This window comes from Globicephala melas, chromosome 16, assembly GCF_963455315.2.
Source record: "Globicephala melas chromosome 16, mGloMel1.2, whole genome shotgun sequence".
NCBI classification, from domain to species: domain Eukaryota; kingdom Metazoa; phylum Chordata; class Mammalia; order Artiodactyla; family Delphinidae; genus Globicephala; species Globicephala melas.
In genome coordinates, this window is record NC_083329.1 from 58,896,815 (window position 1) to 58,920,858 (window position 24,044).

Sequence of the window (24,044 nt, forward strand, 5' to 3'; positions counted from 1 at the left end):
GTGTCATTTAAAGCTTGTGTTTCCTTATTTATTTTCTGTTTGGATGATCTGTCCATTGGTGTAAGTGGGGTGTTAAAGTCCCCTACTATTATTGTGTTACTGTCGATTTCCCCATTCATGGTTGTTAGCATTTGCCTTTTGTATTGAGGTGCTCCTATGTTGGGTGCATAAACATTTATAATTGTTATATCTTCTTCTTGGATTGATCCCTTGATCATTATGTAGTGTCCTTCCTTATCTCTTGTAACAGTCTTTCTTTTAAAGTCTATTTTATCTGATACAAGTATTGCTACTCTAGCTTTCTTTTGATTTCCATTTGCATGGAATATCTTTTTCCATCCCTTCACTTTTAGTCTGTATGTGTCCCTGAGTCTGAAGTGGGTCTCTTGTAGACAGCTCATAATGGGTCTTGTTTTTGTATCCATTCATCCAGTCTGTGTCTTTTGGTGGGGGCATTTAATCCATTTACATTGAAGGTTATTATCGATATGTATGTTCCTATTACCATTTTCTTAATTGTTTTGAGTTTGTTTTATGGGTCTTTTTCTTCTCTTGTGTTTCCTGCCTAGAGAAGTTTCCTTTAGCATTTGTTGTAAAGCTGGTTTGGTGGTGCTGAATTCTCTTGGCTTTTGGTTGTCTGAAAAGCTTTTGATTTCTCCCTTGAATCTGAATGAGATCCTTGCTGGGTAATCTTGGTTGTAGGTTATTCTCTTTTATCACTTTAAGTATATCCTGCCACTCCCTTCTGGCCTGCAGAGTTTCTGCTGAAAAATCAGCTGAAAAATCCCTTATGGGGATTCCTTTGTATGTTATTTTTTGCTTTTCCCTTTCTGTTTTTAATATTTTTTCTTTGCATTTAGTTTTTGTTAGTTTGATTAATATGTGTCTTGGTGTGGTTCTCCTAGGGTTTATCTTGTATGTGACTCTCTGCAGTTCCTGGACTTCAGTGACTATTTCCTTTCCCATGTTAGGGAAGTTTTCCACTATAATCTCTTCAAAAATATTTTCTCAGACCCTTCTTTTTCTTCTGGGACCCCTACAATTCGAATGTTGGTACATTAAGTGTTGCGCCAGATGTCTCTGAGATTGTCTTCAATTCTTTTCATTCTTTTTCCTTTATTCTGCTCCTCAGCAGTTATTTCCACCATTCTGTCTTCCAGCTCACTTACTCGTTCTTCTGCCTCAGTTATTCTGTTATTGATTCCTTCTAGTGTATTTTTCATTTCACTTATTGTGTTGTTCACCTCTGTTTGTTTGTTCTTTAGTTCTTCTAGGTCTTTGTTAAATATTTCTTGTATTTTCTCAATCTGTACCTCCATTCTATTTCTGAGATTCTGGATCACTTTACTATCATTACTCTGAATTTTTTTTCAGATAGATTGCCTATTTCTTCTTCATTTATTTGGTCTTGTAGGTTTTTACCTTGCTCCTTCATCTATGACATATTTTTTTGCTGGCTAATTTTTTTTTTTTTATGAGTGGGATTGTGTTTCTGTCTTACTGGTTTTTTGGCCTGAGGCTTCCAGCACTGAAGTTTGTGGGCTCTTGGGTAGATCTGGGTCTTGGTGCTGAGTTGAGGACCTCTGGGAGACCTCACTCCGATGAATATTCTCTGGGGTCTGAGGTTCTCTGTTAGTCCAGTGGTTCGGATTTGGAGTTTCCACCACAGGAGCTTGGGCCCAGCCCCCGGTTTGTGAACCATGATGCCGCAAACCGTGTGGGGTGGCAAAAAATAAAACAGAACAATAACAAAGAGTAAAAATAAAATTAGACTAGGAAACTAACAGATATGTTAGAAATAAAATGAAAATAAAAATATAGATGAAACAACAACCAGAAGGTAAAACAGAACCACAATAGTAAAAAAGAGGAGGGGAAAAAAGAAAAAAAAAGGCAGAAAAGGCCTTGGCTGTGGGGGCAGGGCTTAGGCACGGGTGGGGTTTAGGTGGTGGGCGAGGCCTGTGCTTAGGACGCACAGGGCTGGAAAAGGCCATGGGGGGGTGGGGCTTAGGCTCAACATAACAGTAGGGGTCCAGGCGTGCCTCTGGTTTTGGTGGGTGGGGGACCCAGCCTGGGAGCCAGCAGGCTTCCCAGCCCAAGTGGGCAGGGCACACTCCCTCTGTGACTCTCCTGTTCCTCCGTCCTGGAGGGCCCCTCCATCCCGCCTGCCTCTTCTGTTCTCCTCCAGCCTCCCTCATATGCCCCCAGAACCAGTGTAGTAGAAGGGGCCTTTTGAGGGTGTAGGACCGGGCCTGAGAGCTGGGCAAGTTTCCCGGGCCAATTGGGCAGGGGAAACACCAGGCATGCTCCCCCTGATCTGAGCCCCCGAGGCTCCCTCCAGACACGGGAACCCCTCCCTGCTCCCAGCCACCCCTTGGGGGCACAGGTCCTGTCCTGCCTCCACTTCTCCTCCCCCCTTAGTCCCCCAATGTCCTACCGGGTCGCTTGGGGGTTCCTCCTGTCTCCCTGGGCATCGAGGTCCCCCACCAGCATCTGGCAGCTGCCCTAGTTGTCCATAGGTAAGTTTATTACTAGCATTTAAAAATAAATAAAAGGGAGTCATACTATAGATACTATTCTGTCACTTGATTTTTCACTTAATATATCATGGACATCCTTTTAGATCTGTTTGGTTCCATCTGTGAACACTGAAAAAATTAAATTTTTACTACTATCAATATTTTCCAAACTCATTAAAAAGGTGGTGGAAATTAAGAGGGAGAAATTGACTTGTTTGAAGCTTCCTGGTGAGTCACTGGTAGCACATGGTAGAGAATGCTTTCTAGTAGTTAAAAGCACAGATTATGAATTTAACCTATTTGACTTTAATTCAGCTTTACCGTTTGCCATTTTTGTTACCTTGGGTAAGTTATTTATCATCTTTGTGACTCAGTTTCCTCATTCTTAAAATGTGGGCAATAATAGTATCTACCTCACATATTATTGTGAGAATTAAATAACATATGTAAAAGTGCTTACAGCTATGCCTGTCACGTAGTAAATACTCAACAAATGTTAGTTGTCATGATGTTATTGTTGTTATAATGCACCCAATAAATATTATTATTATTCATGGCCTAGGTATCATCCTGAATCTGAAATGGAAAGCACTATGCAGATATGAACTCCAGACTGAAGCCAAGAGTTCCAAAGGAAAAGCAGTGCTGTGGCCATAAATACAGCAAGTGCTTAGTCTTGGTTATGGAAATGTGGCGACTTCTCTTCTCCCTTGCTTTTATTCCAGGTGGGGAGATATCTTCCAAAACTGAACTGGATGAATTGCAGGAAGAGGTGGCCAGAAGGGCCCAGGAACAGGAACTTCAAAGGAAACGAGAGAAGGAATTAGAGGCAGCTAAAGGGTTTAACCCTCATCCCAGCCGCTTCATGGACTTAGATGAACTGCAGAATCAGGGTAATTGTTGTGAGCATTAGGTTGTGGGTGATGGGGACAGAGAAAGCTGGGAGGAAAAAAGTATTCAAGCTCATAAATTCTGTCTTCTCTTTAGCCAAGTTATATTTTATCTTAATTCAGCCATTTCAGTGAGAGCTAGTTAAAGTAGGAGGTGACAGGCCTATTGGTTAGAGACAGGCACTGATTTGGGGCCCATTTATTAAAAGCTTGTAGATTGAAGATAGTATATTGTTCATGAAAAATATTTCTGATGAACAGCTATATAAGATGTAAATTAAACTACTCACAATTCAGAAACAGCAGAAAAAGGCAGTGAGTGAGCCACACTGACAGTGAGGGGAATTCTTCTCGCTCAGCAGAAATATGCCCTTGAGATTTCCTACCTGGAGCTTCAGGGAAGTGGATCTACCAAACAGGTTCTAAGAACACAGAGCCTGATTTCCTTTTGATCCTCTGATGATTCATATCCCAATCTCACACGATTTTCATGGACTTTATTTCAGCTTCTCCAGCTGCCCCACATTAGTTACTTTTTCTCCCTTCAATTGCTTTAGGACATCACTTTGTACCAGCAGAGACTAGCCTTCAAAATAAGAGTTCAAAAAGGCTGAGATATCTATTTTAAATAGGCCCTGAAACCTATATCTGTGTTTTTCTATGAAATGAGTTTATTATTCAGAACCTCCAGATGCAACAAATTGTGCTAAAGTAGTGTAAAGAATAGGAGCCGATGCTGTTTTGGGTGGCTGCTTTCTTTTGATCACTTCTTTCTTCTTATCAACACTTAGGAAAACTTCCTGGGCTTATTTGGGGGCTACTTTTCTCTTCTAATCCTACTGTCTTTTGATTCAAGGCAGTTGTTGCTTTATACTTTCCAAGGCATTGTTTTTTGTCTCCAAATTAGTTTACCATTCCTAATTTCTTAGATGTCCCTATGTTTCGATAGTTTTTTCTTCCTTTTTGTCCTTAAGCTATATCACATTGGTGTCTCAGGTTCATATTGCTTCTGAAAGAGGGGTCTTGTCATCTTCCTCCCTTGCCTTTCTCCCCGCTCTGTCAGTTGGGTAGTACCTTAGAGTTGAGAGTGGATCCCTCTGGCTGTATTTCATTGTCAGTTCTCCATACACTTTGGTTTAGAGCAAGGAATGGAGTGCTAAGATTCTAGAGGATAAGAATTAAAATTTAGTACAATCATTGACCAACTATATAGTTTGCCTATATCTCTGTAGAGAACTTTTTTTGTTTTAATTGCTCTAGCCACCACCTCTGATTATAAAGGTTGTATAGATTCAATTGATTTCAGATATAGTGAGAAAACTTCAGGCCTGAGTACCCCCTACCCCAGGGACCATACCTCTAGCAGTGGAGTAGAACCCAAATGTCAAGATCTTCAGAACCAACTTGTTACTTCTACTTCCTTCTCATTGTTCTCCGAAGCTATTGGTGAATTAGGGAGTGAATGTTAGGGGTATGGAAGAGCTTTTCTTACCATGTACAGCTGGAGGTTAATGGAGGATAGGTGCATTATGGGAGAAATGATTTTTTTTTTCCTGTGAGCTTGTGAAAACTCACCATTAATCCCATTGTAGGTGAACTTGGGTTACAGGTTACTACTAATTTATGGTTATGAGTGAGTAAAAGGCAAGGGGATATATAAACTTGAGAATTCTTTTACAAAAGTTGCCCTTACAGTACTTTCTTGCTTTTCATGTGGCGCTGTCCCTAGACTGTCCTGCACCTGCTTTGGCACACATTCACTTTCAGGGGAGGAAACAACATCTTATGCTCACTGCAAGGGAAGGTGACTTTTTTACAGTAGGTTTGGTGAGCAAGGGCATGATAGAAGTAAATACTTAGCAGTGCTGATGAAAGGTATGTGTGTGCAAACCAAGAACAAGGGCATTTCCACTGGCCTGGTAGATACATTGAAGTTAGGAACCGTAGAACACCTGTGCCCAAGAGGGGTATTGATTTTCCAGGTGCAGGTGGTACAAAGAAAACTATGAATTATGTAGGAAAGAAGTGTTACAGATGGCTTTTCACAGAGTACTGAAGCCACTTTTGCCTTAACACAGCAGTGGAGGTCTTGGTGGAGATCTGGGGCGTTGAACACAGGTTGCCAAGATGTATCTTGTTGCACTGTAGAGAAGCACGTCAGTTCCAGGCATAAGAACCCACCCTTCTATTATAGACAGTACTTTGTTCTTTCCTTGAGGGCCTCCCTTAGAGGTCTTGGAGTTGGAATATGTGGTGGACAATGACATGCCCCTCTTTCATGGCTTTGGTAAAGTCTCAGCTAAGGCAAAAATGGATGTCCTACGTGTTTCAGAGAATTCTTAATAGTAATGGTCAGTTGGAGTAAGGGTGGACCAGAGGCTCAGCAGCAATGATCTATGTGCACTGAAGGGAAAAAACAGCACATAGGAAAAGTTGGAACAGATTGTTATGAAAATGAAAAGTGCTGGCCCTTTCAGGGAGGAGTGACGGCTTTGAGAGGTCCCTACAAGAGGCAGATTCAGTGTTTGAAGAGTCGCTGCATCTGGAACAGAAGGGAGACTGTGCTGCCGCTTTGGCTCTCTGTAACGAAGCTATCTGTAAGTAACTTTAACCGCTATGGCTATGGCACTTTTCACTAACTTCACAATAGGTATTATTAGTGTCGTCACTCAGATAGGATAAAAACAGCTTTTAAGTCTCCTCACTGTCACTCCCCCAAACTGAGGCACTTTAGCTATCTTTTGCCCTTCAGATTTCTAAATGTGCTAGGCGTTGTCACTGTGGCCTATGGATAGTTACTGGGAAAACCTCAGCAGAAGTCTACAAATGAACTATCCAGCCAGACCTACCTTCTAATCCCAAAATAAAGTTAGATCTCAGATGTGAGGTTAGTCTGCTCTTTCTCTAGTTACTGACTAGTGAGGTGGAGCTTAGGGCAGGAAGAAATGAATAAATTGACTGTGACTTCCCAGGCCTGTGACTTTGTATTGCATATTTGATTTTTTATGTTTCTCCCCTGCCTTCCTGTTATGCTGCACCATAAGGTTACAGCAAGGGACTAAGGCTTAGAATTTGTATCTGGTTCTTTAATGTGACCCACAAGAAACTGTGTTCTATAAAGACAGATGCAGGTTTGGATCTTATTTCTGCTGTTGGCCATCAGGAAGGGGGAGATGGGAGCAGAGAATGGAGACCAGAGTCGGACAGGTCAGTTGCAAAGGACAATGAGAGTGGCAACGTCTAAGATGGAAGCACCAGTTTATCTTCCTGACTCATTTTAGTTTAGCTTTTTGTTTGTTTTTTAAATTTGAATTAACCTGTTTGGCCTCCATGGCTTCCATGAATGTTCCTTATAGCCAGAGGCAGCTCTGTGCCCTGGACAACATATGCATGGTCCACGCCTTGTATTCCTGCTGCATATTTTGAGTTTTACTGCATATCTTTGCTCATTTTTGGTTGAATTTTATTCTTTTTATTTTTGTTTGTATTTTTGTGTTCTGTTTCTGCTATATTTTCTTTTGCATTTTAGCTAAACTAAGACTTGCCCTGCATGGTGCCAGCTCTAGCACGCACAGCAGAGCCCTAGTCGATAAGAAGCTGCAAATCACTATTCGAAAAGCACGGAGCCTGCAGGATCGCATGCAGCAGCAGCAACCATCTCAGCCGCCGTCGCAGCCCTCAGCCTGCCTCCCCTCACAGAGGGGAGCCCTCCCTCAGCCAACAAGGTAGTGCCTGGGAACCATTGTAGTTTATGGACGCCAGGGGAGGAAGTGACCATGGGTGCTCCATAGCCAGCTCTCATTGTCTTGGCGACTCCAGGGGAGAGAGAAGAGTCCTCTGAAAAGATTTCTTCTCTCAGGTCAGACATACAATGAAAAGCTCATCCCACTGCTGGTCCTTTTCTTAATAGTTCCTAGAAAGATGCAGAGAGTATAGCATAATAAATAGACCACTTGTCTATATTTCCTGTGGGTGAGTTTGTCTCTGGACTTGTGTAATAACATGACTATTAAATTTGTACATATTATGGTCTTAGACATGGCAATCTGAGTTACATTTCACTTTGCAGTAGAAACCGTGTGATTTATTTTGAGATTTCAGTGCTTCCTGTCCCTCAAGGAAGTAGAGAAAGCAGTCTTCCTTGCTCTGATTGATCCGTTGAGAGGAGACACAAAGATTCCCTTTGTTTTGCTTCCCTATGGTCAGGAGTAGGAAAAAAGTCCCCATGGCCATTGGTGTAGTTTCCCCATTTTAGCCCTTGAAATTGGCTGTTACTGAGAATAGATAGATTTAAGTAAGAATTAATTTTGGCTGTTAACAAGCCTGAGTAGTTTTCAGAATATAAACATTATAAAAGAAGCTAACATTTTTTGAATATTTGCTCAGGCACTAAGCTAAACTCTTTCATGTTTTATTTTATCTAATTCTCACAATAACCTTAGGAGACAGGGATTACTATTTAGCAATGGTTTATAAATAAGAAAACTCAGGCTCAGAGAGGATGAGATAAGTAAGGTACCCAGGATTACTCAGCTAGTAAGTGGTAGAAGCATGGAATTCAAATCCAGGTCTGTTTGACTCCATTAGGCTTTCCTTATAAGTAATATCATATTCTTCAAAATGTTGTAAGGGTGATTGAATGACTATGCCCACAAAAGTTTATAGTGTATTATCATTCAAATTTAATGCTCATAGCTAGGATCTTCTTCTTTCTTCTTTTCTCCTATTGTTTACCCCATTCGCTGAATGCTAATTTGAGAATCTGATCAGAGATGTGTTTTTTTTTTTTTTTCAGAGATGTGTTTTGATTATAAGCAATTTAGGCAGCTAAACTCTTTTCAGAAAACTTCTGCCATTAGATGTATGTGAGTGATTGAGGTTTTATCTAAGTGCTTCTAGCCCTGAGTTCTTTAGGTCAGAAATACAAAACAATTAGTAAGAAATCTAACTGCAGTTAATCCCTACTTCCACTCCCAAATCTCAAGAGAGTCACAGCACATTACTTTGGGGAAATATCTCAGTAAACAAATACAACCAAATCCAGATTATAAAAATACATTTGAGGGCTTCCCTGGTGGCGCAGTGGTTGAGAGTCCGCCTGCCGATGCAGGGGACACGGGTTCGTGCCCCGGTCCGGGAAGATCCCACATGCCGCGGAGCGGCTGGGCCCGTGAGCCATGGCCGCTGAGCCTGCACGTCCGGAGCCTCTGCTCCGCAACGGGAGAGGCCACAACAGTGAGAGGCCCGCGTACTACAAAAAGAAAAAAAAAAAAAAAAAAAATTTGAAATGGTTGATTTTTATGTTAATCCCAGGAGCCCAAATCATCCTGTACTCTGTAAATGTGGCCTTCTGGTTCTTTTGGCTGATCTGCCTCTCAGGACCCTAGGGATGAGTGATTTCTAGGCTTTGCTTACATTCTATTGTCATTTGCATATGGCATGAGCAATTTTTGTTTTTGAATTTGTAAGTAGAATATGATTGGAATGGGACTTTACAGGGAATGAAGAATATTAGCAAGAGCTTTATTTACTATTACTGTGGGCAACTTTGATGAGGGTATTTAATAAAGAGAATTAATATTACCTGTTACTTAGGTGTGAGCCGACTATGTGCCTTCTCTTGTGAACCTCTGATCTGTTGACTCTACTTATGCTTGTCTTTCCATTTATTTTCACCATTACCTCTGTGAATAGCTAGAAATGGAAACCAAATGAACAGTTATTTTTGTAAGTGATCTTGTCAATTAAGACAGCTTATGACTGGCTCTCTCTATTTATTTCAGTGAACAGCCTATCCCGCTCCAAGTATTGTTAAGCCAGGAGGCCCAACTGGAACCCTACATGAATACAGAGTTTGGGGCCAGTTCTTTCATCTACTCATCCGCTTCCTGCCATGAGTCACACTCGCCATTATTCCCAGAGTCATCTGCCCTGTCTGCTCCACAGCACAATTCCTCTGGTGGGTCTGCCTCGAACCTTCTTACTTCTGTTGAGGTGGACAGCATTGACCCCTCTGTGTTCCACAGGCAGGGCTTACATAAAACACCAGGGAGAACTGAGAAGAATTCTCATCATGGTTGGGAACCAGAGGGTGAGCTGCAAAGCTACAGGGGGGACAACAGCAGCTGTACAAGGTTCCCCCAACAAGGAGGAAGAGGCACTGATCAAGAACAGCTATTTCAAGAAAAGAGGGATCCTGCTGACTCATCCCAGGTGATGCCTTGGCTACAGCCAACTGGAACAACCACCTCTGAGAGAGGAGATGCACACAGTCTAGGCTGTGGTCCTTCAAGTTCATCAGCTCAGCCCAGCCTTTCTCTGTACAGGGCCTGCCACTCCATAATGCCTGCTCCTTCCTCTTCTGTGCTTCACTCTCCTAATACCTTACAGAAAACTAACCAATGCCTCCAAACCCAAAGCCTCAAAACTTCATTGACTTCAAAAGTGGACGGAGGCAGCGAGGACCCCTATAGGCCAGAGTTTCCTACTGCAAAGGGGCTTGTCCGCTCTCTGGCAGAGCAGTTCCAGAGGATGCAGGGCACCTCCACAAGGGATGGTACAGGTTCCCAGGATAGAAGTTTGCCCAACAGTCTAAGGAAGGACTCTTCCCTTTCTGACTCAAAGCCTCCATTCCCACAGGGTCAAGGGAAAGGTCATTGGCCTTGGGCAAAACAACAACCCTCTGTGGATGGTAGGAACAGACTGCCTTCCTGGGGAGAGCCTGCTGATCATCCTTCTCTTGCCATGAACTCTGGGCTGCCTAATGGTGAAACTTCTAGGGGAGGACAGTCCAGGTTGGCAGAGTCAGGTATTTACCATGGGAAACCATCTCAAGTGAGAGATGCTAGGCCTAAGGAGCTGGGCAGCAGTGTCAACTTGGGAACTTCCTTGCCTTTGGATTCCTGGTTGAATGTTACAAGGCTTTGTGATTCTCAGCTTGGGGTCCCTGGGCCAGGAATGAAGTCCTCCCCTCCTGATTCCCATACCTGTGTAACTTATCCAGAAAGAAACCACATCCTTTTGCATCCACATTGGAACCAAGACACAGAGCAGGAGACCTCAGAATTGGAGTCTCTCTACCAGGCCAGTCTTCAGGTTTCTCAATCTGGCTCTTCTGGATGGGGGCAGCAGGAAGTGGCCTGGAACCCACTGAGCCAAACAGGTAAGAATGCAACCAGGGGCAGGGGGTGTGGGGGGCATCGAAAAGCTGAAGGCAGGAAGATAAGATCAGAAGGGGGATGGTGTTCTATGTAAATAATATCCTCAGCTTAGGAGGCAGCAGTAGAACTTCTGACTTTATTCATAAAGACTTCATGACAAGAAGCTAGACATTTTTCTGGCTAGAGTGGAGAATCGGGGCAGAATCATCACTCACAAGCTAGTTCCCTCCTTCTAAAGAGACCAGTGAGTATTTGCCCAGGGCTGCTGAGTATGAATGCTAAGGAGTGGTTCCTAGGCCTTTGAGAGTGACTCAGCATGAGGTATGGGAGGCTGGGAGGAAAAGTCATTCTTCTATGGCTTAGGAACAAGCTCCAACTTGCAATGAGGATGTTCACGTTGAGCCAAGTCTCCAGTGTGGCATATCCAGATCGTACTGAACCAGCAATATCAAGACCTTCCCTGATCCGTTCAGGAACTACCAGGTTTAGAATTTTCAAGGTGGTATGCTTGTAGGGTACCTGTTCACCGACTCTTTGTGAGATTATGTTGTGTGAAGAGTGAAGTCTAATGTTAAATGCACAGCACAGAATTAGTTCTGTAAACTGAAGACATGAAGGATATTTATAACTTAAGATTGATGTACTTAAGAACTCCAAAGCCTGAACTATTGTTCTGTCTCCATCATTAACTGTCAGTAAAAATTTGGACAAGTCATTTAATATCCAAGTTTTTACTTATAAGATGAGAGAATTGGTTCAATGATTTTATTTTATCATTATTATTTTTAAAATTTATTTATTTATTTATTGTTTTTGGCTGCATTGGGTTTTCGTTGCTGCGCGTGGGCTTTTCTCTGATTGTGGAGAGCGGGGGCTACTCTTTGTTGCGGTGCGCAAGCTTCTCATTGCGGTAGCTTCTCCTGTTGTGGAGCACGGGCTCTAGGCGCGTGGGCTTCAGTATTTGGGGCATGTGGGCTCAGTAGATGTGGCTCGCGGGCTCTAGAGCGCAGGCTCAGTAGTTGTGGTGCAATGGCCCAGCTGCTCCGCGGCATGTGGCATCTTCCTGGACCAGGGCTCTTCCCAGACCGTGTCCTCTGCATTGGCAGGCAGATTCTCAACCACTGTGCCACCAGGGAAGCCCCAATGATTTTATTTTTTAAAGATACCTTCCAACTCTTTAAATGATATGTATGATTCTGTAAAATTAAACTCAGAAATTTATCTTCAGTTTAGGTGGTATAGTTCTTTGCATGCAGCCAACCAATATTTAATTATAGCCAAACAAGTGGTTATTGAAAATCTGCTATATTCCCAGGAGCATCAGAGTGGGGGATATCATATAAATATAAGATTTAATATTAAGATATGTTTTTTAGCATCTCCACTCTAGTGTAAACTTTGCAATAACATTTAAGTGCTCCTTAGGTATTAATACATAGGACAGGGCAGTATGGGAAGATTACAAAGAATGAGGAAAAGTTGGAGTTTGCCTCAATTAGCTTCCTCTCTAATATAAGGGAGAAAGAATATACGAATGTCAAGTATTTTAAGAATCATAAACACATATAAAAATATATTGCAATTAAAACTGAACTAACCAATTGAATGTCAAACATTATATTACAAACAAAACAAAACAAACCTTATGTTACCCCAGATAGCAACATTTTTTATTGTAGATGGCTTTGAAAATATATAAAGTAACAAAAATCATTGATAACCCTGGCAGTAGTTTCATGAGTTTACTTCTGGCTTTGGGTTGCTGCCCCCCACCTCTGGTTGACATACTTTTTTTTTTTTCCAAATTTCCCCTAGTTTACTTTTTTTTTCTAATTAATTTTTATTGGAGTATAGTTGCTTTACAATGTTGTATTAGTTTCTACTGTACAGCAAAATTAATCAGCCATACATATACATATATCCCCTCCCTTCCGGACTTCCGTCCCATTCAGGTCATCACAGTGCACTAAGTAGAATTCCCTGTGTTATACAATATGTTCTCATTCGTTATCTATTTTATACATAGTATCAATAGTGTCATGACATACTTTTTTTAAAATTGAAGTATAGTTGATTTACAAAGTTGTGTTAGTTTCAGGTGTACAGCAAAGTGATTTAGTTCATATATATATATATATATATACATATATATGTGTGTGTGTATATATATATATATATTCTTTTTCAGATTTTTTCCATTATAGGTATTACAAAATATTGAATATAGTTCCCTGTGCCATGCAGAAGGTCCTTGTTGTTTATCTATTTTATATATAGTAGTGTGTATATGTTAATCCCAAACACCCATTTTATCCCTCCCCCTCTTTCCCCTTTGGTAACCATAAGTTTGTTTTCTATGTCTGTGAGTCTGTAGTATTTCTGTTTTGTAAATAAGTTCATTTGTGTCATTTTTTTAGATTCCACGTATAAGTGATATCGTATTATATTTGTCTTTCTCTGACTTACTTCACTTAATATAATAATCTCCATCTATGTTGCTTCTGGTTTTGTTTTTTATGCATATATACTATATATTTATTTGTTTTGTTTTTACAAAAAGCTGGATTATAATATATGTATATAGTTTAGTCCCATGATTTCTTACATTATATCCATAAGCATTTTCCCTTTGGAAAAAACTACTTTTAATGACTATAATATGCTGCATATAAATACACCATAATATATTCAACCATTCTACTGTGGTTGAATATTTAGGTTACTTAAAATTTTTTGATAATACAGCATTGTGATGAATATCCTTATACTTAAGAGTTTGGCCACATTTCTGATAAACTCCTTAGAATAAACTTTTTGAAGGGTAATAACTAGTTGAAGGTTATAAACTTTAAAAAATCTCTTGATACATACTGGCAAGCTCAGGAAGATTATACTTCTGGTTTTTTTTGTTTGTTTGTTTTTTGCGGTAAGCGGGCCTCTCACTGTTGTGGCCCCTCCCATTGCGGAGCACAGGCTCCGGACGCGCAGGCTCAGCGGCCATGGCTCACCGGCCCAGCCTCTCCGTGGCATGGGGGATCTTCCCGGACTGGGGCACGAACCCGTGTCCCTTGCATCGGCAGGCGGACTCTTAACCACTGCACCACCAGGGAAGCCCTATACTTCTGAAAACAGTATGAAAGCGTACCTAGCAACCATTAATTTTTACTTAATAGTGAACAAAAACTAATTTAAAAAATCCGGTTAATGAATCAGTCCTCAAAATAACTTGTGAAACCAAACTAGGTTTTATTTTGGTTAGAGTCTCTTTTTTATTTTTATTTTATTTTTATTAGAGTCTCTTTTTTAAATTGAGTCTTTCAGAACTGACGTGGCAGAATAAAGAAGAGATCAGTGGAATAAATCAAGAAGTAGACGATGAAGGAAAATGCCAATTAGGATCCATATATGACAGAATATATCTTTAGGGGAGTCTTGCTTTATCTTATTGTAAAGCATTTATTAAGCACCAAATTACTTTTTTTCTCCAATTTTATTGATATAGTTGACAAATAACACTGTATAAGTTTAAGGTCTACAGTGTGATGGTTTGATACATGTATATATTGCAAAATGATTACCACAGCAAAGTTAGTTAACACAGCCATCACCATACCTAATTACAATATCTTTCTTTTTTTTGTGGTGAGAACATTTAAGATTTACTGTCTTAGCAACTTTCAGGTATATAGTAATACAATATTGTTAACCATAGTCACCATGCTATACATTAGATCCTCAGAACTTATTCATCTTATAAGTGGAAATGATGTGTACCCTTTGATCAGCACCTCTATATTCCCCCCACCCCCTGGCTCCTGGCAGCTACCATTCCATTCTCTGTTTCTATGAGTTTGGCTTTTTTAAAGATTCCACATATAAGTGTGATCATATAGTATTTGTCTTTCTCTGTATGACTTATTGCTTTAAAAAAAAGAAAGCTTTATTGATATATAATTTATGTACTGGACAATTCACCTATTTAAAGTGTACAATTTAGTGGTTTTTTAGGATATTGACAGAGTTGTCCATCCATTACCACAATCAGTTAAAGTATTTTTTCATCACCCCCAAAAGAAATCCTGTACCCATTAGTATTCACTCCCCAGTAAACCTCTAATCTATTTTCTGCCTATAGATGACCTATTTTGGACATTTCATATAAATAGAATCATATAGAATGTGGTATTTTGCAACCAGATTAGTTTTGACATGACTATAGTTCCTAAAGGGTTATGTGAACACTGCCCTTGACCTATATTCTAAATTTCATAGTATTTTGAAGTTGCTCACACATCATCTTAAAAATTAAAAATAATGTTTTGTTATGGAAAACTTCAAATATATTCTAAAGTAAAGAGTAAATGCTATAATCACCCCCTTGTTCTTATCACTAACTTCCAAGATGATCTTGCCCAATTATCAACCGATGGCTGATTTTGATTTAGGGACCCCTCCCCCGCCCCTGCCACTTTCCCTCCCCACTGGATTATTTTAAAGTAAATCCCAGACATTATATCATTTCCTCCATAAATAGTTTGGAATGTATCTCTAAGAAATAAAGACTCTTTTTTAAAACGCAGAACTATAATATTATTATACCTAAAAAATTAGCAATAATTTCTTAATATAATACAGTAACTAGCCAGTATTCAATTTTTTTCAATTGTCCCACAGGTGTCTTTTCACAGTTGGTTTATTTCGAATCAGAATCCAAACAAGATCCACACATTGCATTTTGTTGATGTGTCTCAAGGCTTCTTTTAAGCCTGTAAGATTCCTGTCTCTTTTTTCCCCTTGCCATTTATTTGTTGAAGAAATTTGGTCATTTGTCTTCCACGTTTTAGATTATATTCTAGGAGAGGTTTTTTTGTTGTCATTTTGTTTTTAAAACATGTTCTCCTAAGACCCTCTTTTTCCCTATAACTTGGTACTTAGGGCTAGAAGGTTTGATTCTTGATTAAAATCAGGTTTACTTTTTAAAAATAAGAATATTTCATAGGTAGTACTTAGACTTCTTATATCATATCAAGAAGTACATAATGTCTGGTAGTCTTTCTTCTTGTTACTATTGATCAGTGAGTAGATGTCACCTTAATTCTATCAAATCAAGAAGTCCCCTCAACAGTACTCCTTACAGAAGGCCACCTCCATCTCTGTTTAAGTATCTTTAAAGGAATCAGTGTCTACTCTCTTCAGGAGGTTCCAATGGCTACCTTCTTGTCTAGGTAGGAATCACACTTGACTTGATTAGAGGAGCACCAAATTCTAACCATTACAGCTGTAATTCTTAAATCTGGCTGTCCATCATAGTCACCTGAAGAATGGGTTTTTTAAAAAAAGGAAGAAAAATTTTATTATTATTATTTTTAAAATAAATTTATTTATTTTTGGCTGCATTGGGTCTTCATTGCTGTGCGCGGGCTTTCTCTAGTTGCAACGAGCAGGGGCTATTCTTTGTTGCAGTGCGCGGGCTTCTCATTGAGATGACTTCTCTTGTTGCAGAGCATAGGCTCTAGGCACATGGGCTTCAGTAGTTGTGGCACGTAGGCTCAGTAGTTGTGGCTCACGGGCTCTAGAGCACAGGCTCAGTAGTTGTGGTGCAAGGGCTTAGTTTTTCCGTGGCATGTGGGATCTTCCTGGACCAGGGCTCGAACCTGTGTCCCCTGCATTGGCAGGCAGATTCTTAACCACTGCACTACCAGGGAAGCCCAGAATAATTTTATATAAATGGGATCATAGCACACATGATTGTTGTTGTTGTTGTTTTATATTTATTTATTTATTTTATTTTATTTTATTTTTGACTGCGTCGGGTCTTAGTTGTGGCATGCAGGATCTTCTGTTGCAGCATATGTGCCCCTTGCTGCGCTGGGCAGGCTTCTCTGTAGTTGTGGTGCACGCGCTCCAGAGTGTGCAGGCTCCAGAGCACGTGGGCTCAGTAGTTGTGGCACATGGGCTCTCTAGTTGTGGCCTGCATGCTCAGTAGTTACGGGGCATGGGCTTACTTGCCCCATGGCATGTGGGATCTTAGTTCCCTGACCAGGGATCGAACCCATGTCCCCTTCATTGTAAGGCAGATTCTTAACCACTAGACAGCCAGGGAAGTTCCTATGATGTTTTTACTACAGACAATTTTTGTTTCTCTCTCCTTCCCTCAAATCAATCCCTACCATTTATCCCCCACCACCTTCTCAGACAGTAGTCTAATGTGCATATTTCTGTATTTCTCTGTTCATATAATCCTATATAGACCTACATATATAGTGTTTTTTTTTGTTTGGGGATAATATTACAGATTTTTTTCCTTTAACTCAACAATACTTGGCGAAAATTCCTCTAAGTCATCTAGTTTAACTCAATTCATTCTTTTTAGTGGCTGGACAATATTTGATATTGAGGATACCGTAATGTATTTAGCCATTCTGCTATAGATGGGCATTACTTTATTTCTAGTTCTTGGCCACTACAAACAAGGCTGCAATAAACAGATAGTTTTGCTTCTTATTCCCAGGAGTAGAACTATTGGTTAAGAGGATAAATATATTTTCAGTCTTAATGGTTATCTCTAGATTGCTTTTTAGGAAAACTATAACATTTCACATTTCTTCCAACAATGTTTGAGGATATTCTCCCACACTTTTTGTGGAAACCTTTTAAAAATAAATATTCCCAGGCTCCAGCCAGAAAGATTTTGATTCAGTAGGTCTGCAGAGAGGTACACAAAGCTGTATTTTTTAAAAGTTCTAGATGAATCTGAGGTAGTATTGGAACCACTGCATTTAAGCACAAGGAAATATTGAAAATAACTGGCCTTCTAGCTTAGTCTATCAGCAATATCAGAATCAAAATAACAAATCAAGACATGAATTGGCAATAGACATATATATCAAATGTAGGTCAAGGATGTGTGCATTTTCAGAATGGAAGGCTTAATTAGTTGTATTGGGGTGAGCGCCTTGGGAGTCACATGTCCAGTTTGGAACAGCTCATCTCTTAATAGTCTCGCAAGTTTTTGAGGAAGAGATAAACATTTAGAATTTGTTTAGAATTTAAGTGAAGAAAAGAGAGAAGCTGGGGCTTCCCTGCTGGTGCAGTGCTTGGGAGTCCGCCTGCTGATGCAGGGAACACGGGTTCGTGCCCCGGTCCGGGAAGATCCCACATGCCGCGGAGCGGCTGGGCCCGTAAGCCATGGCCACTGAACCTGCGTGTCCGGAGCCTGTGCTCCGCAACGGGAGAGGCCACAACAGTGAGAGGCCCGTGTACAGGAAAAAAAAAAAAAAGAGAAGATAATGGGGGAAGTAAAAGAGCACTGCACATACAAAATGTTGCTGAAGAGCTCCTGCTCGTAGTATATAACTGGAAGTGTAAGTGCAGAGACTTGAGTTTTAATCCTGGTTAAACTACTTACTACTTGTCAGATCCTGGAACTCATTTTCCTGCTTTGTAAAATGAGTCGGTTTAATATGTGATTACTATGATAATTTTCAATTCCTAACCAGACTGGAGATAATAGTTCCTTTGTCATCATAGACACTCTAGAGAATCACTATATCAGATAATTTCCTCTGTATGTATTATAAGTCTTGGGCCCAAGGCTGACAGAAGCAAAGCTGATTATATTTGCTATTCAGCTATCTGTCCACAGAGCCCTTTCTCAACAAGGTTCTTCAAGGCCTGTGTTCTGAGATCCTTATAGTCTTATAGGAAGCTATCCATATTCTGAAACTCCTGTTTCTACGTTCCAGGAGCCCATCCTCCAGTGGATTCAGAGATGCATATTTGTTATTTAATGAAACAAGAATTCCTGAGTGTTGTGCTGCCAGGCTGAGTTTAGACTCCAGGAGAAGAGATGGCTTCAACTTGTATTTATGTTTTCCTCCTCAGGCTCTACAGATGGTGTAGGAAGGAGGTTGCGCTCAGCCCCTGGCCTTGATCTCTCAAAGACCCCAACAGCAGAAATAGAGCACAGTCTCCATGAAGCCAATACAGTGTCTACTTCTCAGGTAGCCACCTCAGGTGCTAAAGTTTTGGGCATGGGGTGATGTGTTGGGAAAGAATTATGGAGAGAGATGAGTGGTAGGGTTGGTGGTAAAGCAGCGGCATGGTAATGTGGGGCTGTTGGAAGAGAAGAAGGTCTATGATTGGGCTTCTTCTTTTTCTTTTTTTTAACATCTTTATCGGAGTATAATTGCTTTACAATGTTGTGTTAGTTTCTGCTGTATAACAGTGAATCAGCTATACATATACCTATATCCCCATATCCCCTCCCTCTTGCATCTCCCTCCCACCCTCCCTATCCCACCCCTCTAGGTGGTCACAAAGCACCGAGCTGATCTCCCTGTGCTATGCGGCTGCTTCCCACTAGCTATCTATTTTACATTTGGTAGTGTACATATGTCAATGCTACTCTCTCACTTCGTCCCAGATTGGGCTTCTTTTGAGTGAGAGGAGATTGCCATATGGCCACTACCTTTTAAATACGTCTAATTCAGATATCTACTAGTGAGTCTTACCCTATTCTCTCCCATATCCCTCGGGACAGTGTCTGTGGGAAAACCACATGTCTGGTGTTCTGTGTCTGCCTGTGTGTGTCTGTGTGTTTGAAGGCTGCACCTGGCCGAGGCCCCAGCAGGGAGTGTGGGGAGGATGATCAGTATGGTGCAGAGAACTTTCGGCGCATCTCACGCAGTCTCAGTGGCACCGTTGTCTCAGAGAGGGAGGACGTCCCAGTCTCTTCCCACAGTTTTGTAAGTAGAATCAGGGTCTATCTATTCAGAGCATCTTCTTTCTCTTGCTAGGTAAAAATATACTGCAGGTGAAGGGGCAGGAGAAGCTGAAAGTTGTAATCTGGGGGAAAGCCATATGCACTCAGCAAAAATGAGGACACATAGTCATTATTTTCTTGACACACATTTACTTGGAGCCTAGAAGAATGTCCCTTCTCTGTAGCAGTTCTGGAAGGTGTATTATAGGCTTCCCCAGGATGAGAAGAGTACTAGCAGCCTCAAGAGGAGTCTTGGAGAAGCCACTGCTGCTGACTGGGTTAGAACCCACTGTACTAATCAAAGGAAGAAGATAAGAGATGGGTTGGAGTATTTTTTTGCCTTTTCTTCCCCATCCTAGTACATGACTGAGTAGGGTCCAGTGTGCTTTCAAGCTGAAATGAAGCATGTACATTAGCAAGAGAAGGAAAATAATTTAAAATCCTCATCCTTGGGGCTTTTCATATGGCATTAATGCAGTAGTCTATATGTGAAAGGGACAGGGACACCCAAGTCAGCAGAGATCAGCTAATTCAAATAGTTTCAGTGGTTGGGTTTCTAAAACGTGCCTTTGGAGAATTTCACACACTTGCCCAAAGCAAGTTGAATTTTTATTTCAGTAGGGGTCAGGATACAAAGCACCAGTATATTGAAGCATGCTCACCAGGTCAGTTTGACAAATACTAAAAAACAGGTCTTAAATATGTGATATAAAAATGTACAAAAAGAAAACTGTCTCTTCCACCACTTCTTCAGATCCAACTTCTTTCCCTAGAGGTAGTCATTTTTTCCAGTTTATTGCTCATAAGTTTCTAAAGAGCTCTGAACAGTTGGCCATTCTTTTTGGAAAAGGTGGCCTTTTCTTCCCAATATTTGTTCTCATATACCTTTAATGGCGAATTGTTATTTTCCTAGGAGAGTTGGCTTCCTTTGTCCTGACTTCTGTATCATTCATTTATTCATTGATTCGTTCTTTTTTTTTTGATGTGGACCATTTTTTTAAAGTCTTTATTGAATTTGTTACAAAATTGCTTCTGTTTTATGTTCTGGTTTTTTGATCACGAAGCCTGTGGGATCTTAGCTCCCTGCCAGGGATCGAACCCACAACCCCTGCATTGGAAGCCGAAGTCTTAACCACTGGACTGCCAGGGAAGTCCCGATTCATTCTTTTAAACAAATGCTTTTTGAGCTTATGTTCTAGGTATTGTGCCAGATGCTGGGGAAGTGGTGGTGAGTGAGCTAGATACAGTCCCTGCTCTCATGACTTTACAGTCTACTGGGGGAGACAGATAAATAAACAATTGTAATATAATATGATAGGATTTAATGCTATGGAAGCATAATAGAGGGGACATCTAAACCAGGCTTGAAGAATCAGGGAAGTCTTCCTACAGGAAGTAAAAAGAATGTAGCAGATAAAGGGACCTGAAGCAGACATTAACTGAGTTAAAAGAAGCTCATTGGTATGGCATGATTAGAGTCTGGTGAGGGAAGGATGGAGAGTATTGACAAGTGAGACTGGAAACACTATAAACAAGGGTCATATCATGAACCACAGTAAGGAGTTCAGGAGGATAGAAGTGGACATACTGGAGAGCCAATTAGGAAGTAAAAATTAATGTGTTTGGTACCTACTTGCCTGGATATGGAGAAAGGAGAATCAAGGATAATATCTAGGAATTGTAGGTTGATAATGATAATATTTGAGGGAGGAGAAGCAGGAATATATTTGGGGGGAGAGATATCTGCAATTTTGGATATATTAAGCTTGAGTGGAGACAGGTATCTGGTAGCCTTTGGTTGTGAGACATATAAACTTGAAATTGAGATTTGAGAATCATAGCCACTAAAAAGAGGAAGAGTATTACAAAAAGAGGTGAGGAACCAGGACATATCCCTGAAGAGTATCAGATTTGAGGTGGTTCTTCTGAAGAACCCCAAAAGGAGACTTGGTAAAAGAGACCAGAGGGATAGAAAGGAAACCAGTGAAGAGTGGTGTCTCTTTCTTCTATGGCTGTGTCACATGCCGAGAGGACTAGCACCTGGTCCTTATGCTATATGGTAAATGCCTACCATGTGCCATGCTGTTGTTAGGTGCTATGAGCACACACTGATGGAACAACACAAAATATCTTACAATCTAGTAAAGGAAATAAGATATACTGGAATATAGATTATTTTATTTAATATATTATTTATTAAGTGCCTATAATGTTCCAGGAGCTGTTCAAGGTGCTGGGGATACTGGAGGGAAAATAAATGTATTCTACTAAGAGAGAAAGACAATAAACAAGTAAACCCCAGACAATGTGTGATAAAGAAGAATAAAGCAAAGGAAGAGGATGAGGAGTAAAGAGGTAATAGTGGTTATTCTCAGGGCTATTTTTGATAGAGTAGTGAGGGAAATCAGCTCTAAGAAAGTAACATTTGATCAGAGACCTCAGTGACATGAAGGTGTAAGCCACGGGAAGAACATTCCCGGTAACAGAAACGCAGAGTGTAAAGGCCCTGAGGTGGAATGAGCTTGGTGTGTTTGAGGAACGTTAAGAAGGTTAGAGTGTAAAAGGCACAGGAATGGTAGGAGATAAAGTGAGAAAGATCAGCATTGCCATATCACATAGGAACTTGCAGGCCACACTAAGGAGGTAGTGGGCTGGAGATAGGAAGACTAAATTGGAGGCTGCTGCAGTGGTCCAATTGAGTTTAAATATAAAACCTATAGGTAGAGGGCTTCCCTGGTGGCGCAGTGGTTGAGAGTCCGCCTGCCGATGCAGGGGACACGGGTTCATGCCCCGGTCCGGGAAGATCCCACATGCCGCTAAGTGGCTGGGCCCGTGAGCCATGGCTGCTGAGCCTGCGAGTCCGGAGCCTGTGCTCCACAACGGGAGAGGCCACAACAGTGAGAGGCCCGCGTACTGCAAAAAAAAAAAAAAAACCTATAGGTAGAAATGACATTACATGGCATAGGTAACTAATGGAATTGTGGAAGAAAAGTGCAAAATCAAGGGCAATGTCAACATTTGAGTCTAGGTGACAAGAAAATACGGTACCAGGAGGAGGAGTTTGGAAGAATGTTGGTTCAATTTTGGACATATTAGTGTTTCATATGTTAAAGGGGATATTTCAGAGATTTTGCCACAGAAGTGAATGTTGAACGGAGCATAGAGCAGGTCATAAGCATCAATGGGTACAAACTTGACAGGCAGCACCAAAGTGGAGACTGTAGAGTGTAGCAGTAATGGGAAAGATGGAATAGAGAGTTTTTGATTGTACATTTAGGGAGATATATATTAGTTCCCAATATTTAGAGAGAGTGTAGAATTTTCTTTTTCAATCTCTCAGGCTTTCTGAATTTCTCTCATTTCTTCTCTATTTTTAATTTCTTAATTTTTAAATATGTATTTTTTAGAGGCTTTTGTTACTTTTTTTTTTTTTTTTTTTTTGGCCATGCTGAGCAGCTTGTGGGATCTTCGTTCCCTGACCAGGGATTGAACCTGTTCCCTTAGCAATGAAAGCGCATAGTCCTGGACCGCCAGGGAATTCCCCTCTTCTCTATTTTTAAATTTCTATCACAATCTCTCTAATTCTACTATTAGCATTAAGGAGTTTGCTAAAGACCTTGATGTTAGGTTTGGGAAGGTGAGGGTTATGAGGAAGATAGATTAAGGGAAGAGAATCTGTAGTTTGGTGTCTCCAGTTCATAGTGGTCAGGATGTTTCCTAGAGGGGCTGATAGGGAGAGTGACAAGTAAATTGGGTCCCTCTCTAGATTAAGGAATGCTTGTACTCTAGTTCCTTCCATCTCCCCCTGCTTTCCTCACTGTTTACCCAACCATATCCTGCTCTGTGTTAATCCTCATCTCTATGTTTTTTTGTCTTGTCTCATTATAAGGATTCATCAAACGCGAGGAAAAAGCCTTTGGAAACCGGGCACCGTTGTTCCAGCTCCTCTTCCCTCCCTGTCATCCATGACCCTCCTGTGTTTCTCCTTGGTCCCCAACTCTACCCATCCCAACCACAGTTCCTGTCCCCAGATGTCTTGATGCCCAGCGTGGCAGGGGAGCCCCATAGACCCCCAGGTAACTCTCCCCACAATCTACTATTATGTGCTGGAATGTGGTACATTTCCAGGGACTTGGAAGAATCAAATCAGTACACCTGTTGGGGGGTGGGGGAAGAGGGGTCACAGGTGGGGTTGTAAAGGGATATGAATGACTGCTTTAAAGATGAATTATGATTGAATCATTTCTTGGGCAACATGGTCTAGACCAGAGCTCCCAGAATCTAACTACCCATGAAAATGAATTGCTTCAGTCATGATAGGATATGCTTTTAAGTGACCAAGGGGAGTTAATACCCAGTCTTTAAGATCCCCCAAAACAGGAAGTGTCATCTCTATCAGCTAGTTTCCTCTCCTTCTATCCCGAGTCTCAGTTGAGCGATGGTCTAGGACAGCGGTCCCCAACCTTTTTGGCACCAGGGACCAGTTTCGTGGAAGACAATTTTTCCACAGATGGGAGGGGCAGGGGGGATGGTTTGGGGATGATTCAAGTGCATTACATTTATTGTGCATTTTACTTCTATTACTATTACATTGTAATATATAATGAAATAATTATACAACTCGCCATAATGCTGACAGGAGGCAGAGCTCCAGCGGTAATGCGAGTGATGGGGAGTGGCTGTAAATACTGATGAAGCTTCGCTTGCTCCC

At 41.0% G+C, this 24,044-nt stretch overlaps 1 protein-coding gene across 14 annotated transcripts in view; it reads left to right on the plus strand.

Moving 5' to 3' along the window:
* The window catches only part of USP54 (ubiquitin specific peptidase 54), a 151,209-nt gene that overhangs the window by 122,564 nt on the left and 4,601 nt on the right, over window positions 1–24,044 (plus strand). For 9 of the 14 annotated variants that reach the window (XM_060286072.1, XM_060286073.2, XM_060286075.2 and 6 more), the window contains 7 exons: window positions 3,245–3,412; window positions 5,887–6,006; window positions 6,939–7,134; window positions 9,193–10,571; window positions 18,454–18,572; window positions 19,176–19,316; window positions 23,223–23,409. In XM_060286072.1, the coding sequence (XP_060142055.1) occupies window positions 3,245–3,412; window positions 5,887–6,006; window positions 6,939–7,134; window positions 9,193–10,571; window positions 18,454–18,572; window positions 19,176–19,316; window positions 23,223–23,409 (2,310 nt within the window). The remainder of the gene's footprint in view (window positions 1–3,244; window positions 3,413–5,886; window positions 6,007–6,938; window positions 7,135–9,192; window positions 10,572–18,453; window positions 18,573–19,175; window positions 19,317–23,222; window positions 23,410–24,044) is intronic. The other 5 variants (XM_070043828.1, XM_070043829.1, XM_070043830.1 and 2 more) reach the window with 3 other exon arrangements.